The sequence below is a fragment of the Setaria viridis genome, chromosome 2 (genome assembly GCF_005286985.2).
Source record: "Setaria viridis chromosome 2, Setaria_viridis_v4.0, whole genome shotgun sequence".
Taxonomy (NCBI): domain Eukaryota; kingdom Viridiplantae; phylum Streptophyta; class Magnoliopsida; order Poales; family Poaceae; genus Setaria; species Setaria viridis.
Window position 1 is genome coordinate 45,753,561 of NC_048264.2, and position 17,746 is coordinate 45,771,306.

At 41.7% G+C, this 17,746-nt stretch overlaps 1 protein-coding gene and 1 long non-coding RNA gene across 4 annotated transcripts; both read right to left on the reverse strand.

Annotated features, from left to right (window-relative positions):
• Positions 1–199: 199 nt before the first annotated feature.
• Positions 200–17,521, reverse strand: LOC117842459 (protein HUA2-LIKE 2). Of its 3 annotated transcripts, none has more exons than XM_034722923.2 (13): positions 17,133–17,521; positions 9,855–9,937; positions 5,996–8,095; positions 5,033–5,495; positions 4,407–4,515; positions 4,215–4,327; positions 3,958–4,139; positions 2,582–3,047; positions 1,887–2,493; positions 1,416–1,583; positions 1,217–1,266; positions 979–1,064; positions 200–871 (listed from the first exon to the last, which is right to left on the reverse strand). In XM_034722923.2, exons 1-11 carry the CDS (start codon positions 17,262–17,264, stop codon positions 1,223–1,225), a joined length of 4,467 nt encoding a protein of 1,488 aa, XP_034578814.1. In that variant the 5' UTR covers positions 17,265–17,521; the 3' UTR covers positions 200–871; positions 979–1,064; positions 1,217–1,222. The 3 variants fall into 3 exon arrangements, with proteins under 3 accessions (XP_034578814.1, XP_034578812.1, XP_034578813.1); XM_034722921.2 differs by having other exon boundaries at positions 1,203–1,266; XM_034722922.2 differs by having other exon boundaries at positions 1,141–1,266.
• LOC140221749 (uncharacterized) lies at positions 12,814–15,983 on the reverse strand. Its single transcript, XR_011897449.1, has 2 exons — positions 13,510–15,983; positions 12,814–13,225 (listed from the first exon to the last, which is right to left on the reverse strand). It is a non-coding gene; the product is annotated as an uncharacterized lncRNA (long non-coding RNA).
• Positions 17,522–17,746: the final 225 nt, after the last annotated feature.

A 17,746-nucleotide genomic window follows, 5' to 3' on the forward strand; every position in this document is an offset into this window, starting at 1 on the left:
CTTGGGAGGTCGAGATGGAGCACGTCGCCGCTATTTGCATTAATGGATCAACAAGGTTCAGTGGTAGAAAATCTTTGTGAATCTTTCCTAGACTACGCTGAACTTCCGCTGATGCAAAGGCTTCGCTAAAATGCTAATGGAAGTCGGGGGCTTGCCCGTAATCTAAAATTAAATACAAATATGAACAATAGAGGAAGCGTGATATAAATATAATTTCAATTGAAAAATCCAATCGATGTAGAATTGTAATTATTTTGAACCATTCCATACATGAACCAAATGATACAAGCAACCAAACGCACCCAAAATATAATTTCAATTGGAAAATCACATCGATGTAGAGCCATCACTTTTGACGGTTGCTTGCATACGACTAAACGAGTTACCTGTCAAATGACTCAGATCACATAGTTTTAACGAAATATTACAAACTCATTGTACATTCCCAAGCCCAGAACCCTTTTTGCAGTGTGACGACTCGGCTGCATTCGCCGGAAGAGTGTTGAGCCATATGCATGGTATCAAAACCAGATGCCCAATAGTCTACAAGTACAAAATCATCTGAATTTTGACAAAGCCCTGCTGTCAAACTACAAACTAAATTATCTTAGAAAAGGGTTGGATGGCAACTGGGTTACAGGAACGAAATACAGACTTCGACAAGATGGAATGTTAGGTTAACAACACATATGGCTCACTCTCTTCACAGGATTGGCCTAGCTCCCGTTTCTGCATTTGCAGAACACTGCTACAACTACATATATACAGTGGAGGGTGGTCCCATCTTTTATTTCAGGAGATTTCAGGTTAAGCAAACCAGCAAATAGAGACATCGACAAATGATTCATGATTCACCAATGACAAGGAAAACCTGCCAAATATAACCAGAAAAACCATGTGTCAGATCAATAAACACAAAGAAAACAAGTGCCAATTAATTAACCATTAAATATGGTTTCTAAAGGAGTAAATGCGCACCGTCAAATATTGTCAGAAATTACCCATCCCCGATAACCAAGCACTGCCAATCAGCCACTATCAGAGTTGAGTCAGCATTCTGCAATCTGCAGTAATTAAAAAGAGAAATATGTAGGAAACTTAAGCAGCGGGGAATGCTCCGATTCCACTCTTTACAAGTACCTTATCCCAAGTAAATCACATAATTTTAAAGCTACAGTTGTAAAGGTAACATGTAAGAACACCTCTGTTCAAATACCAGTCATCAGTGGTATCTATCATAATCACGCCTTCCATGCCGCCTCCAACCTGATTTCAAAATGGTGACTAACATTCAGCTTGAAGTGCGCAAAGAACAAAAACAGTGGCTCACTGGCTCTCCCAACATATTGTGAATATGTGATGATGCAGAATAATGACACCATAAGGGCAGAAGAAGGAAATATGAAATAGCACACCTCCTCCATTGGAAACTGGTGGCTCCATTGTCTGTCTGGAATCAGGAGGATACTTGGATCTCCTATGAGGCATAGACCACCCAGAACATGGACCTGGTGGAGGCTCCAGCGGTGGTCCACAATGAAATTGGTTGGGCGGCGCTTCGAAGTGATCTGGAAATGGGGGACCTGAATGATTGTAAAGGTTAGTGTAGTCAGTGATACATAGTGTCAATTGCACATCGCTTGAGAAAATTAGTGTCAAACAGACATCATTTGAAACAAAAAGGTGTCAAACTGGACATTTGAAAAAAAGAATAGTGTCAACTGGATACTGATGAGAACAAAACTCGCAAAGCATAAAAGTTTTTTGGCTAAGCATAAAAGTTTAATTCAGAAAAACACTTGATTAATCTTGTATTTCAGCAAAACTGCTCAAAGCAGTTGGATGCAAAACATCAATGCTGGATAGAAAAAGAAGGGGGGAAATACCTGGTGGAAAGAATGGAGGAAACCTTCCACCATCCATAACTTCATGGTGCATTTGCCCCCTATCATGAAAGTGGTGCCATCTGTCATCGAAGTGATGCATCCCATCATCAAAGTAATGCCCTCCACCATCAAAGCAATGGCCCCTATCATCAAAGTGATGCCCTCTGTCATTGAAATGAGGTCTCCTATTATATCCATGTTGTCCTCTGTCATGTCCACCATACTGACAACTCTCAGGATGGGGAGGGCCATAATTCCAAGGTTGTGTTCTCTGTTCTGGTTCAGGTGGATATGGGAACTGATTAGGACCTGGTGGATGTGGTGGTGGCTGTATATGGTATGCGCTACTAGGTAATGGTGCTGATGGTGGCTGGTGATAGTTATTTCCATGATGTGGTAATGAGGGCCCACATAAGCTGCCATGGGGCCCAGAAGGATGGAATGCTGCAATAGGTGGTGGTGGCGGAGGCGGTGGTGGTTGAAATATTTGATTAGTACTCCCTGCATATCCAGAACTGTAGTGTACTGGAGGCTGTGAAGAAGTTACACATGCATCCATGTTGCCTCGATTGTTTGCAACAGAATAATGGTGTGGACCTTCAACAGTCTGCAAAGAACGTCAAGAAGTAATTATAGTCACTGAAAAATAAATTTCAGAGCAGTCTTTCTGCACAAACAAAAGAGCAGCTACATACATAATTGGCTCCTGGATGATGATGCTCAACACAATCCGTTGCCACAAGCAATGCTCCTTGCACCTGTGAACCTTGAGAGACAGGACAGGGTGGGCGCGGTTGAGGTGGTGGCGATGATGGCAATGGGGGAGGAGATGGAGCTTTGTCATCAGGTAGGGGCGGAATGGAACTGCGCTGTTGAGCTGTTCTTGTACAGCTAGCATCATTGGTTAGATCTTCTTGGCATGTGGAGCTGGCTTCAGCTCCAGTTGACGGGGCTGCATCCTCCATCTCAAGTTCACCATCCACTTCTTCCAAGATGAGTTGATGCTTTGTCACAGGAAATTGGGACGCCTCCTGCTCATTAGCACCAGTAACTTCATGTTCAGGAGTAAGACCTTCAAAGCTCCTATCCTCAGAGGACCTTCCATCCTCATCTTCAATTAGTTTCGTGCAAATTAAATTTGGAAGATGAAAACCAGCATTGCTGTGTAGAATGGAGCATATCAACAGATAGTCTTTAGTACAAAAAAGATGATACAGAAGTTCAGCATGCATACACACAGTTTGTTACATATACAAAATAAGAGCATGCCTGATATACAAAGATTATGTTTGGAAAATTGATACTTTCATATTTTTGTTCGGTCCCCTAAGCACCATCACTAGACAATAGTCAAATAGAGAAAAATATATGAAATGGAGGTAGTACATTTACATTTAGCATTATAATAAACACCCTTATTGTGTCATCACGAGTCATGACTATAATTGTCCTCAAAACTTTTTAAACATTTCAGTACTGATACTCAATATTTTCTTGATACATCTGAACTGGTCTCAAACTGTCACACATATAATAAGCACTTAAAATCGCATAGCACACGGTTTCAATAATGGCAATCTGGGATTTTAGAAGGAAAAAGAAACAATTTGTCCACAGGTACTGACCAGTGGTACCAGCCCATACATACATACTAGCCCAAGTATCATGGTAGTCTGTCTCATTATAGATTTTTCCATGAACCATCCAGTATAGGTGGTGTATATCCAAGCTTTTCGTGAATATCCATGGGCCTGCTAGTGCAAGTAGTCAAGCACATTTACGAAGCAGGAAGCAGAGAGGACCATCTAACACGATCTAGTTTTCCAGTCCAGTTGTATATACCAATCTCATGGAACCTAGGGTGAAGCTAAGTTGGTGATATGCTATCAGCACCAAACTCATGTACTAACGATTTTCCCTTTTATAATTATGTAAAGATCAACAAAATCACTCCAACACTGATGAAATGCTATGCGAAATATTTTTGTAATAGGAATAAACAGAATAATTAAGCCTATGCAGTACATTCATTGAACCTTAGAAATGTCCTTAGTGGAAAAGTAGAGCCTACCTTCCATACTCATCAACGAGAAATGCCTCATTATCCCGCAAAGGGTCATTCAGAGCTCTCTCGGTACCTGAAGGACGGTGAGAGCTTCCAAATGATGCCTCATTAAGAGCTTCAAGCTCTTTAATATGGTGGCGAATGATGTATTCTGAAAGGGTTTTTCTCTCAAGCCAGAGCCTCAAAACCTAATCATCAAGAAACAGAAGTTTGTGAAAGACTGTTAAATACATATGCTTCAACCAGTTGCTGAAATCGCTTGCCTTAAGACATTGCCTCCGATTCTCCCAAGCAGAATTTCCAGGTGGTGCGGAAGCATATATAATTCGTGGTAAAACTGCCTGGATAAGAGAAGGATAGGCATCACCAGGTCCACCTACATGGTTCATGGCAGTAGTTTAGTAGCTTCAAATCTACCCATTCCAAACTAGAAAAATATAAGAATATGCATGTACCTTTCTGATTGCGACAGTACCGGATTATTGAATCAACAAGGAAGAACAAATCAACCCTTTTATATAAATTAGTTTCCTTTTCCAGGTGTTCAATAATGATATCCATTACCTAGATTATTGAACAAAAAAGAACAGAATCAAATCACATCTACATCGCACACCTTGAAACTGATTGATTTGTCCAATGGCTATAAAATGTTTTTTAATAATAACATTGAAGGCAGCAAAAGCTGTTACTATGCTCTTACTATGCTCGAACAAAAATCCTGAAAATAGTGAAGTGCCATAGTGGGCAACACAGCAAGCCCACTAACTTCTAGCTTGTGAATAGCACGCTGTTGCATATTGAAGAATGTACAGAGGCCATGAGAACAATATGGGGAACTATGGAGAACACATTCTTATGATGGGAAAAATCAGCCTTTCAAATGAAAAGTGATCTATGGGAAACTAGCCATGAGTTAATATCATTGCAGTTAGGGAAAGCAACAGGAAGCTATATACAAATACAAGCAAGAAATGTTAGCAATAAAACCATGTGGATTTATACAAAATAGACGTCCAAGATAAACCACAATGAAACAGCATGCCTCTAAAATTAAGGTGAAGAGTTCGCAAGGCCTAACCTCACCAGCGATGCCATGCTTGGCACAGTCCAGTGCAAGACGTGTTGCACGAGATATACTTTCCTTTGTTCGTGTTAGTGTACCAACAAAAGCTTCAAATGCCCTCCGTGATGAATTGGCTTCATTACGACCTGCTAATTTGTTCAAGCCCTTAAATTGCAGATTATCGAAAGGACCACTATCTTCTTCAGAATGAACCCTATCTGATCCAGACCCTATCGTGTGATTTGGAGGTGAACACCAGTCACTTGATCCTTCCTTGAGTGAAGGTATATTCACCAAAGGTTCAGAAATAAATTTTGAATCTAGAGAATTGTGCATGAATGAATTTGACCGAGAAAATCCACGAGCATGTTCATCAGCAATTAGTTCTTTAGTAGGCATTGAATCTGGAGATATGCTCTTATCTTTTGGGTTTAATCCGTGGTCGAGGTCTCTCGGTGCAATTGCTGAAGAACTATGCCTGCAAGATTAAAGACTCAAACTATTATTATCCCTAACTACATGACTAAGAACATAAGACTTTTGAAGAACTGATGAAGTTTACATATTCTTAGTGGCAACAGAGAGTAGACAAAAGAATTGAACAAATAAGGATTCCATCTGTAGTTGCTAGGAAATATAAGCATTTATATCTTACAGTTCTAGGTCAATCAAAGAATTGTAAGTTGGAACATAATAGCTGAACTTACACCCAAATGCATAATTAAATCCATCTTTGTTATACTGTTCAAAAAAAAAGAACAAACACAATAGGCTTGATTATATAAAGTTCTACACCGACCCAGCCATCAGAGGCAGAGCTTGCTTTGCTTAAGCAAGTGATTAATATCACCACCTGCTATTAGCTTGCTCTGCAGTAAGTGAATTAATGCAAAAGTGCACACTGTCTAGGTAAACAAATATGGCTGTATATAACAAATAAATTGAAGGTTTGCTTTCTGCAAGAAATAGAAGACTTACTCTTCAAATGTCCTGGTGCTTGTGTCAGAATGAATACATGAAACTTTAGAAACCAACGAAGTAGTACTTGTTCCGTCACAAATATTAGCTGTTGATTCAGCTAAAACAGTGTCATCAACAGGATCACAAGTGCCATTAGTATATGAGACAACAGCATTTGCTTGGCTAACTGGCTCAGCAGATACATCAATAGTTATGCCGAAAGCATTTTTAGAGCCTTCAATAGATTCCGTAGGCACATTTCCCCTTGCTTCATGTGAAGGTGATCGATCAAACTTAGATACAAAGGCTGGCTCTTCCAATTTCATGGAACAGGTTGGAGTTTTTCCACAGTCATCGCTATCAGTCCCAGTATGAACCAAATTAGGTACATTTTCACGGTCCATGCAAGCTTCTTCAGAAACTCTGTCCCTTTGTATACTGTCACTGACATCATCATTTCTCAAATCCAAAGGAACAGGAGAGAAGGCATCCTTGTTCAACAGGACAGCTTGTGTGATATGCTTTTGGCCAGTTGGAGCATCTAAAGAATGTGCACTCAAAGATACCTTAGGGCTTTCAGCCAATGCAGATTTTGGACTTTTAACGAGTGCATCTGCAGAGTTATTAGGAGGGGACCTTTCCATTGAAGCAGTGCAGCCTTTCAGGGTAACATCCTTTGACTTTGTAGCTTCAGGCAGATTACTTAAAGTATCAGATGTGTTAGCAGACATAGCTTCTAAGGCACGATGAAGGCGTTTTGATGGAGGCAAAGCAGCTTCTACATCCAATGTCAAAACCTTTGGTTGGTATTCTTTATTATTATTACAATAATCCGGAACTACTCCTGATGGCATAGGGAGCTTTATTTTGGGTGAAGCATCTACGCTAGGAGGTATGTCATCAGCTGATTGATTGTTTCCAGATATTGCAGGCGTAGCATGCTTATAACATGGATCTTCATGTTTAGCTGGCTCTGTTTTGTCATAAGAATGGTCATGTTCATCAGCTGTGGCATCCTTGGGTGTACGTCTTTCCATTCGTACCCTTGCCCTTTTGACCAATGGCAAGTGCTCATCTCCATCTGATTTGTTAATTTCATTCCTTGAATTTGGAGAATATACAATATCTCCATTTGACTTAGACTGCAATTCCCTATTCATATTTGTTACCTCACTACTGACAGGATTATTAGCACGACTATTGTTTTGCCTTCTTTTTCTTTTAAAAGTTCGGGTTGTGCTCATGGGAAGATCAACCATTCCATTCAGTTTGACTTCTTTATCCCTGACTCCAGTTTGGGATACTTCATTACTACAAGTACATTGCACATTATCTTCTGCATTACTCAGTTTATCATCATTACTAGCACCAGAGGGTGCAAGTTGACTGCAGGTCGCTTGACTTGAATGTAACAAGACAGCATCCTTTGTCACAGAAGGGGAACACGGGCTAGGTTTTTCATCCACAACGAACTTATGCCGAGCAGAATCTTCCTGCTTGTCACCAGGAACCAGATCAACAGAAAGCAGATTGGTAACATTCATCAGGCCATCGGAGTCCTGGCTTGTTATTAATTCAGCACCTAATGAACTTCCTGATCTCCATGACAATGCCAAATTATCTTGCATGCAAGAATCTTGTTGCTGTGAATCTTGTCTCTTCTTTGAACATGAACTAGCATGCAAAGGAGAATGTCTACTATCATGAAGGATAGGTGACTTTTCAATAGGGTTACCATGTGCAGAATTCACAACACAGTGCTCACCCACCATTGTATTGATATTAGACCGAGGAGTATTATCCATGTTGTGATCCATGGAAGAGGTAGGACAATCCTCCATCTTGTTGTCATTGGCCAGATCAGTACCATCCTCAGGATCTCCAGTATCCAAACTGCTATTGTTATTGACATGATTTTCTACATGCATCCTCAAATTGTTTTCAGTCAAGACACTCTTATTATTTTCATTATTAATCTCGTACTTTAAGGAATCATAAATCTCAACTATTTCCTTAACTGCTCGGACAAAATCTGCCCCTTTCCCATGTCGCTTAACAAGTAGAGAATTTTTCTTCTCCTCAGTAAATGCCTCAAGGTCAGCATAGCTACAAAAGGCACTACAATATAATAAAAAAACCCTGATGTCAGTAAAAAAACAATCGTCCAAGACTGGGATTTAGTGAATTGAGAAGTAAATATCCAAATCTGACAGTTGCCATGAGGTGCAACTAGTGCAAGTTTACCAGTGTCTTTAAGCTAACTCACTTCAATGTCATAAACTGATGAGATGCTAGTATAGAACTGAACATTAAGTAAGAACAGAGATCACTACATCAAGTTTTCATAACATTAATTAATACAAGATTCCTAAGGGCATGTGCAACAACCTCAAAGAGGAACTAAGAGCTGCTAGATAATCCAAACCAGAAGCTAGCCCATTGCACGGTGAGGCGTTAATCTAAGAAATGTTGGAACTTGAGCAAGAGAATGAGCTAAGGTAATAAAAAAAATTGTGCAAAGTGGATGTCAACTGCAGCGAGGGATTGGACACTTGCTAGCCAGGACCGGGAGCACCTGCCCTGGCTGGCATTAATTTATTTGATAGTGGGTCTCACCCGTTGTAATGGAGAGGAGCTTTTACTTTGTGTACGTGGCAGAAAAAGAAAAATTTTTATCCTTGCCGGACTGTATATACTCTAAAAGGGCGCATCTCTTTAGTTGGCCCTGACTTTCTGAGCACATGAAGTTATTCTTACAGACTTTTTGAGTTGCCTGGAAGTAGATACTCTAAATAAAAGCATCCTGATTCATGGTATGAGATGAAAGCATGCTAAGATGGTAAGATCACCACACTACAAAAGGGATTCCACAAAAGTTAGCCAAACAAACCAATTAAATTTGGCATTCATCTAGCATGGAGGGCATTTCACAAACCATCATCAAAGGCTTTCAGTCCCAAGCAAGTTGATTACAACACTAGCGTTGAGTATACTGACATCATGTCACATGAATAATTTTGTCTGGGAACCTTTTCACAGAATATTGTGCATTTTTACCGTCTATAGCTCCCTAAATAAATAATCATTAGCTGGGATACTAATTTGACAGCACATGATCATCACCTAATCTTCTTTGATAGATACCTTAAAATTTGTAAAATTGTGCATGTATTTTTTTAAAAAAAATTGTAAACTTGTGCATGCATTTTTTTTTTAAAATGTAATTTTTGTAAGATTGCATTTGAATTTTTCTTTAAAATCCAAGTAAAATCTTGGAAAAGGATAAACTAATTTACTAGGATCCTATGAACATGTTAGACTAAAAATAAATAATCCTAAATTTGTAAGACACTACGTAGTCATTATCTCAACTAAAAATAAAGAAATCGTAAGACATTAACCACTCCCATACCCATATTTTAACACGAGAGGTGATGCTCATGCACATAGTGCTCTACTATGGAAATCCAACTGGCTGGCAACTACAACGACCTTGAGTGACCATAAGGTGAAAACCACTTAAATCCCCGTTATGCCCAGGAATATCTAACAGATACTTCTATAAATTATGGAATTATTATGCAGCAAAAAACATGGTCAGCTTGCAGTTAAAGAAGCAAACATAGAGATGCTACTTGTGTTCATAACATGAGGGAATATGTATGCTACTTATGTTCATAAACATGAGGGAATATGTGAAAATATATTGGAGCATATGCACATCATTATGTCAAATCCAGTTTCATGAAAGTCAAATTATTTATGAATAATACATCTTAAGAAAAGAGCTATCTGGTTCAAGCAAACAATGTGCATGGGACAGATAAGCATATATACGGTATCAAAAAGAAGATCTTAAATTCAAAGTGATACTCACACTTGTTTAGTTCCATAAAAGTAGACCAGCAACTTCTTTTTGGATGCAGGAGGAGGAAGGTTCCATTGTTCTGGTTCACTTATCTGTAACAGCATGAGCGTTCATGAACTGAGATATTCGATGAAGATATTCTCCAATTTCAACTCACAACAATGTGCATGATCAAGAGTAAACAAAAACAAGACTAGGAGTGCATAAATAGAACCAGAAAATACAAGAATCAGCTTCGCCCAGGAAATCCCAGCATAATGGCTAGTATTTATGAAGTTAGCCTCATTAATGTTAGAGAAGAAGGGAAGAATAACCAGACTGCCCTCATTCCATTCAGTCTAGGGTTACAAGTATACAAAGTATGGGCCGAATGGGCCATAAGGCCAACATGGGCTAGAAAGGGATAAACATAAATCTGGACATATTAACAGCCCCCCTCAAACTAAAAGTGGCTGCAAAGAATCTAAATTAGACACGTTTAGTTTGAGAATATGAAATTGATGTTGATCTCTAGTCTGAGCCTTGGTGAAGAAATCTGCAAGCTGAAGTTCAGAAGGTGTGTACTGAAGATCAACAGTAGATTGTTGACAGTGAGATCGTATGAAGGAGGCATCAACACCAATATGCTTAGTGAGCTCATGCTTGACTGGATTGTTGGCAGTTTGAATAGCACTAGTGTTTTCACAACGGAGAATGGTAGGATCAGCACAAGTAACTCCAAAATCAGCCAATAGCCAACAGAGCCAAATAATTTCTGCTGTTGTTGTGGCTCAAGCTCTTAGTTCAGCTTCAGTGCTAGAGCGGGAAACTGCAGTTTGCCTCTTGGACTTCCATGCAATTGGTGAGTCACCAAGGAAGATACAGTAACCAGTCACAGATCTTCGATCAGTATGATCACTAGCCCAAATAGCATCAGAGTAAGCATGGAGCACAGGCCAACTGGATGCGGTATAAAACAGTCGTTGAGAGATTGTCCCCCACAGATACCGCAGAACGCGAAGCAAATGAGCATAGTGAACTGTGGTAGGTGCACTGACAAACTGTGTGAGAATGTGGATTGCATAAGCAATGTCCGGTCTGGTAGCAGTGAGATAGACCAGGCTACGAACAAGATGGCGATACCGTGTCGGATCTGCAAGAGGAAGACCATCTGATGGCTTTAGATGAAGATGAAGCTCCATAGGAGTAGCAGCACACCGAGTGTCAGTGATGCCAGAACGAGCAAGCAAGTCTTGAATATACTTGGCTTGAGAGAGATAATAGCCATCAGTAGTGGAGGTAATTTCAATGCCCAGAAAATAGCTTAAGGAACCCAGATCAGACATCATAAATTGTTCACAAAGGCGCTCTTTAACAAAGGTAATGTATTCTGAATCATCCCCAGTGATCAACATGTCATCAACATATAGCAGAATTAAAGTGCGACCTCGTGGAGAGGTATGAACAAACAGAGCTGGATCATGGTCACTCGGAGTGAAACCTGCAGCAGTAACAACTGAACTGAACCGCTGAAACCAAGCTCTCGGTGCTTGCTTGAGACCATAAAGAGCACGCCTAAGATGACAAACATATCCAGGAGGAACCTCAACTCCCAGCAGTGGATGCATATAGATATTCTCTTGCAGATCACCATGAAGAAAAGCATTCTTCACATCCATTTGAGAGATAGTCCATGAATGAATGGCAGCCACAGCAATAAGAGTACGGACTGTGGTCATATGAGCAACAGGAGCAAAAGTCTCCTCATAATCATGACCATAGGACTGTTGGAATCCCCGGGCAACTAAGCGAGCCTTGTACCTCTCAATAGCTCGTACCTCTCAATAGAGCCATCGGCTTTGGTTTTAACCTTGTATACCCACTTGCAGGTGATGGGGACAACATCACAAGGCAATGGAACAACCTCCCAAGTACCCGTGCGTTGTAAAGCATGAAGTTCAGCAGACATGGCATCTTGCCAAACAGGAAGATGGACAGCTTCCTGATAAGAAGAAGGCTCACAAACAGCACCAGCAGTGGGAAAACCAAGTCGATCAAGGACAATAATAGTAGAACGATCCCTAAGGTTATATGGTGGAGAAGAAGGTGGTGTTGGGACAGGAGAAGAAGTATCGTCTAAAGGAGGACTAGAGGTATGAGAAGGAATATGGGCTCGACGAGAATAGTGAAAAGGAAAAGGTGTAACAGATGAAGGTAGTGGTTGTGAAGTTGGAACAGATAGCGGAGATGGAGGTGTTGGATCAAGAGATGGAGCTGGTTCAAGTGAATGGTAGAGGAATCAAGAGAAGATGGAACCGTGTCAAAAGAGGAAGGACATGGTGAACTAGATATAGGTGGCAAGAAAAGGAAGGAGAGGGACTCAACATATGAGGAGGGTGGAGGAGTAGAAGAGTAAAAATATGGCTTATTTTCAAGAAAAGTGACATCACGAGAAATACGAATATGATGAGCTGAAGGGTCATAACACTGATAACCCTTGTGCTCAAGACTATAACCAAGAAAAACGCACTCAACTGATTGAGCTGTGAGCTTTGAGCATTCATGAGAAGGTAGAAGAACATAACACGTGCAACCAAAAACACGAAGGTGGGTATATTTAGGAGAAGACCCATGCAAGACTTCTCCAGGGCATTTGCCCTGAAGATGAGATGATGGCTGAAGATTGATGAGATATATAGCAGTAGATACAGCTTCAGCCCAAAAATGAGAAGGCACAAAAGAGGAAATGAGAAGAGTTCGTGCAGTTTCAATGATATGATGATGCTTACGCTCAGCAACACCATTTTGAGCATGAGCACCAGGACAAGAGAGCTGAGGCAAGGTTCCTTCAGAAGAAAGAAGCTGACGAAAAGCATTAAAAAGATACTCTCCCCCAGAATCGGAACGAAAGATGCAAATGGGAGAAGAAAATTGAGTATGAACCATTTGAACAAAAGACTTGTAAATGGATAACAATTAAGACCAATGCTTCATGAAATAAATCCAGGTGTAGCGAGAATAATCATTAATGAATACGACATAATACTTGTGGCCACCTTTGAAGGCAAAAGGAGCAGGTCCCCATACATCAGAATGTAAAAGAGCAAAAGGTTAAGTAGTTTTGGAGTCACGAGAGGGATAAGGAAGTTGAATCTGTTTCCCTAGTTTACAACCAGTACATTCAAAAGAGCGATCAATTGATACATGACCAAGAACACCCTGCTTGACTAAGGTAGACAGACGTGAGCCACACAAATGACCTAAGCGATGATGCCATTGAGGGAAAGTGGCCGCAATAGAAGCTGATGACGATGATGCAAAAGAAGGTGATGGCGGCAACCGAAGATGATCAAGGATGTAGAGACGACGGCCAGTACCAAGAGTGCTCGGGTTTGCCGATCCTGAATAAGACAAGAGGTGGCATCAAACCCAATAACACAATTCATATCAGCTAGTTGGCCAATAGAAATAAGATTCATGGAAAGTTTTGGCACAAGAGAAACATCAGAAACATCAAAATCAGAAGTGACAAGATTTCTCTGATGAGTAATTGTGCAAAAGTTACCATCAGCGGTCTGAACAGAACGAGAACAAGTATCTGCGATTGGCTGACAAGAATCCAAATGAGAGATATCGGAAGTCATATGAAAAGAAGCTCCGGAATCCAACACCCAAAAACTAGTACCTGGGTGCGATGTGGAGGACAAGGAGCTAGCTGACATATATGCACTGACTGGAGCAGAGGTGGTGCTGCTAGATTGCTGTTGGAACTGAGGTGCTGAGTGAAGTTGGAACTGAGGTGCTACTGCTTGTTGGAACTGAGGTGTTGTTGCTTGGAACTGTGGTGCAGCTACTGCTTGGGTGCTAGAAGAAGCTGCAAGTGGCCCCCGGCGTGAAGCAGCACGCTTTGCTCGCATTTCAGCCAAGAGATGAGGATACTTCTTGAAACACCGTTCATCTGGATGATTCATCCTGCCACAGTGGCTGCAAGGAGTCTTCTGAGAGGTGGCTGGTGCTGCAACCGAAACAGACAGGGAAGGAGCAGCTAGCACTGAATGCTGAGACACTGGAGCAGTAAGAGTTTTAAGGCGCGTCTCCTCAGCCATGAGAGCAGATAGTGCTTCAGACAATGTAGGAAGAGTAGGTCTCCCCAAAAGCTGAACACGAATGGGTTCAAACTCAGACCGCAGACCCATCACAAAGTCAAACATAGTATTCGCTGATCATACTTGTCTCTGTCAGTCCAAGATGGGACACAATCCTTGCATAAGGGAGAAGGCTTGGGAACCATTGAATCAAGCTGGCGTGATATCTTAGTGAAGGCACTGTAATACTCCTCAACCGACATGTCCTGCTGTTGGAGATGATGAAGGTTCTGGCGAAGTGAATAGCGAAGGGCCGAGCTGCTTTGTTGATAGCAACCTTTCAGGTAGTCCCACATCTCTTTTGCAGTATTGTGATCCTCAAGACAGGAGTGAATGCTCAGATCAATACTCATGCAGATAGTTGCCATTACCTGATCATCTTCAAGGTTCCAAGCTTTGACCTCTTTATCATTAGTGGCTGGTGGTGGGGCATCAGTGAGATGTGAGGCAAGATCAGCAGATTGCAGCAGCATTTTGAGAGAGAAAGCCCATTCTCTGTAGTTTGATCCATTGAGCTTCACATCCATGACAGGAGCACCAAATGAAAAGGGTGCAAGAGTGGTAGAAGGAGCAGCAGATGACCCCATGACAGTAAGAAGAGGGACGAGGCTGACGTTGGAGGGGTGGACGCCACAGCAGCACAAACAGCAGCACGAACTCCCTCTGTTGCTGGTTAGACGGAGAGGAGAGGAGGGGCGGCGACTGAATCAGAGACACAGACGTACAGGGGATGAGGAGCGGCACCTCAATCGGCGCTGCAGAGAGGGAGGGGCGCCGCCTCGACCGGCAATGCAGAGGGTGAGGGTGCTGCCTCAATTGGCAATGCAGAGGGGAAGAGGCACCGTCTCTACCGGCGACACAGACGCCGCGGGAACAGGCGGCGCAACGGAGGGAGAGCCACAATCAGGTGGCAGGGAGGGTGTGCCGCAGGATCCTGTCAGCAGCAGGCTCGCCGGCGAAGAGAAGCTTGCCGGCAGAGAGAGGCTGCAAGCGGTGGCGGCGTCGGGGAGAACCAGGCTCTGTTACCATGTTAGAGAAGAAGGGAAGAATAACCAGACTGCCCTCGTTCCATTCAGTCTAGGGTTACAAGTATACAAAGTATGGGCCGAATGGGCCATAAGGCCAACATGGGCCAGAAAGGGATAAACATAAATCTGTACGTATTAACAATTAACACGCCATACAAACAAGAAAAAAAACTGGTTTGCTGAAATAACACCAAAGAACTTCTGGAAGAATAGAGATGTTATTATTTATTAAAAGAAACTTTTGGAGAGCAAAGGCAAAGAAATGTGTCGTAGCTGAAGGAAAGTAACTGTCTATCACTTTTGAGTTATGACCCATGAAATCTCATGGAAAAATCTAGGACCATAGGTTAATATCGAAGTTAGTGATGATTGACAAATGACAAGGATATCCTTTTTATATTAACACCTAATTAATATATATAACTTAATGAAATGGCGTGTAGCTCTCCTGCATGTTTGAGAAAAAAAAATATAACTAATGGGCAACTCCAAAATCCAACATGAAAAAGTAAGAAATCCAGAAACATATAACAGCAGGAAAATGAGAAGCAAGTTATTGACAGAAAATATCTAGAGAAATTCTTATTCACAACAGAGGCCCCAATTTAAGTGTGGGACAAACTGCATAAAATTCTAGACAGATGTGTCCAATATTAAGTCTCGTCTAATAATTGATAGGGCTTATTTCCTCATCACATACGGACTCATTTCCAAAATAAAGGTAAACGAACAAGCAGCATTATATCAAGACTATATCCAACCTCACTTCTTAATGCTCAGAATAGTAATCGATTGGCAAAGTTAACTGTGCCTTGAGATCTATAAATGTTGGCATGGACTAGATATTTGATAAACTAATATATCGAATGAACAAAACAAACCATATATCTGTTACTTCAATGGGAAGTTAACATCAAATCTAGATCTAAACCCCCACACTCATGACAAAGCAAACAAGAATTTTATCAAACCAATTCATGGTGGCCACCAACCTTATGAGCCAAAATCACCAAGGAGCTAAATTATGCCAGGAGAAACTTCAAACAAACCAAGTAAGAGTAGTGCAAGGTTGGCCCACCTTCAAACGCAGAGAGAGTATAAGGATCGACACAATGACAAATCATCTTTTAAAACTATTGTATTTCCATAAATGAAAACATTAGTGGTTGCTACCAAATCTTCACAGTTCAAGACTTCAAGTAGATAATATAATTGTTAGAGGATCAAACTGCCAAGGGATACAGAGCAGTATGCAAGCATTAAAAATAACAAAGCCAACTATCAAAGAACCATCTGAACTTCATAGTTTCATATGCACAAGATAACTGCATGAGTTTATTGCACATATTCCATCTGCTGTAAGGGTTACTAGGTGAGTAGAGATAACCACGGCGCGAGTCTTCTAATGAGATATAATAGTACATGGAACCAAACAGGTAATCACCATGTTCCATCGAAGTACACAGCCTAAATCATTCAGAAACCACTGAAGCCCACATGTTGGTACTAACAAGCAAAAATTTAACATCTCCTCATTCACCTAAAGGACCAGGGTTTACCTAAAATATAGCCCTTGCCGACATGTGGCATAAGGAACCAACAGTTGCTCCAACAAACATCATTGGCCTACTACATCTTCATTAATTCCAAAGTTAAACAATCTCCCATATACTGCCCAATTTAATTCTACAACCCCGTTAGCCAGAAAGAAAGAGATCTTGATTGCAGTAGCCATTCACTTATCAAGGCAATCAATATTCGTTAAATACATCAAATTGCAGAGAGAAATCATAGCTAGGACATGGAAGTAGCAGAAACATACTAAGTGTTCAAAACTTCTATTCACTGGTGAGCTACTCACCACTAATCTATATGCCGAGAAAACCCTAAACAATGCCAAGCTTAACTAAACACACCAAAAAAACCACAAAAAACTAGTACAGATTAATAAAAGGCTGCCAAATCACAATGAGCAGGGCGTACAAAACTTAACTTTTAGTCTGGATCAACATAGTACGGTACAAAAATCTACTCCCATCAAACAACGAACCCTAAGCGAGCTCTTCGACTACAGTTAGCATCCGCAAATGCAAGGGGTGCCGGATCAGAGAGAACAAGCGGCCAGAGCCACTCACCATGGCAGGCCACGCCGGGAAGCCCTTCATCTTAGCGAGCACGAGGTCGCCCACCTTCCACTGCGCCGCCGCGGCAGCTGCGGCAGCAGCCGCGGCCGCGGCCGCACCGCGCTTCTTACGGGCCGGCGGCATCGCTGACCCTCCCGCCCACCCGCCACCGGCGGTCAGAGGGCGCCTCCGTTGCGTCTAGTGCCAGGGGCGGCGGCGCCGCCGGGTGCTGGGGCGGAAGCGGGTCCAGACTTGGTGGCGGCGGCGGCGGCGGCGGCGAGAGAGGCAGGAGGCATGTGGCGCCGGAGTGGGGGATGCGGAGTCCGGTTGGCTTCCAGAATTCTCCCTTCCGATTTGATTTTACTGGCGCTCTTTCCCAATTTTTTGTCAATTTTTTTCGGTGCTTTCAGGAGTTTTTTTTTTTAGGGCTGCTTTCAGGAGTTATTAGGAGTTCCGTTTGGTGAGAAAGAGAGCAAGAAGCCTAGGATTGAAGGCTAGAGGTGCCCAATAGCACTTGTAATTTTAATTTTTTTTCTCGATGACCTGTAGGATCGTGACGATCCTAAACTAGTTTATAGCCTTTTCATCTTGCTGCGAAAGGGTAAAAATCAACATTTTAAATAGCA

Coding starts and splice junctions, on each gene's coding strand:
- LOC117842459 (XM_034722923.2), bottom strand. CDS start 17,264: ATGCCGCCGGCCCGTAAGAAGCGCGGTGCGGCCGCGGCCGCGGCTGCT. Junction 5,496..5,995: donor AGCACCAGGACATTTGAAGA/GTAAGTCTTCTA, acceptor TTAATCTTGCAG/GCATAGTTCTTCAGCAATTG. Junction 4,516..5,032: donor AGCATGGCATCGCTGGTGAG/GTTAGGCCTTGC, acceptor TCAATAATCTAG/GTAATGGATATCATTATTGA.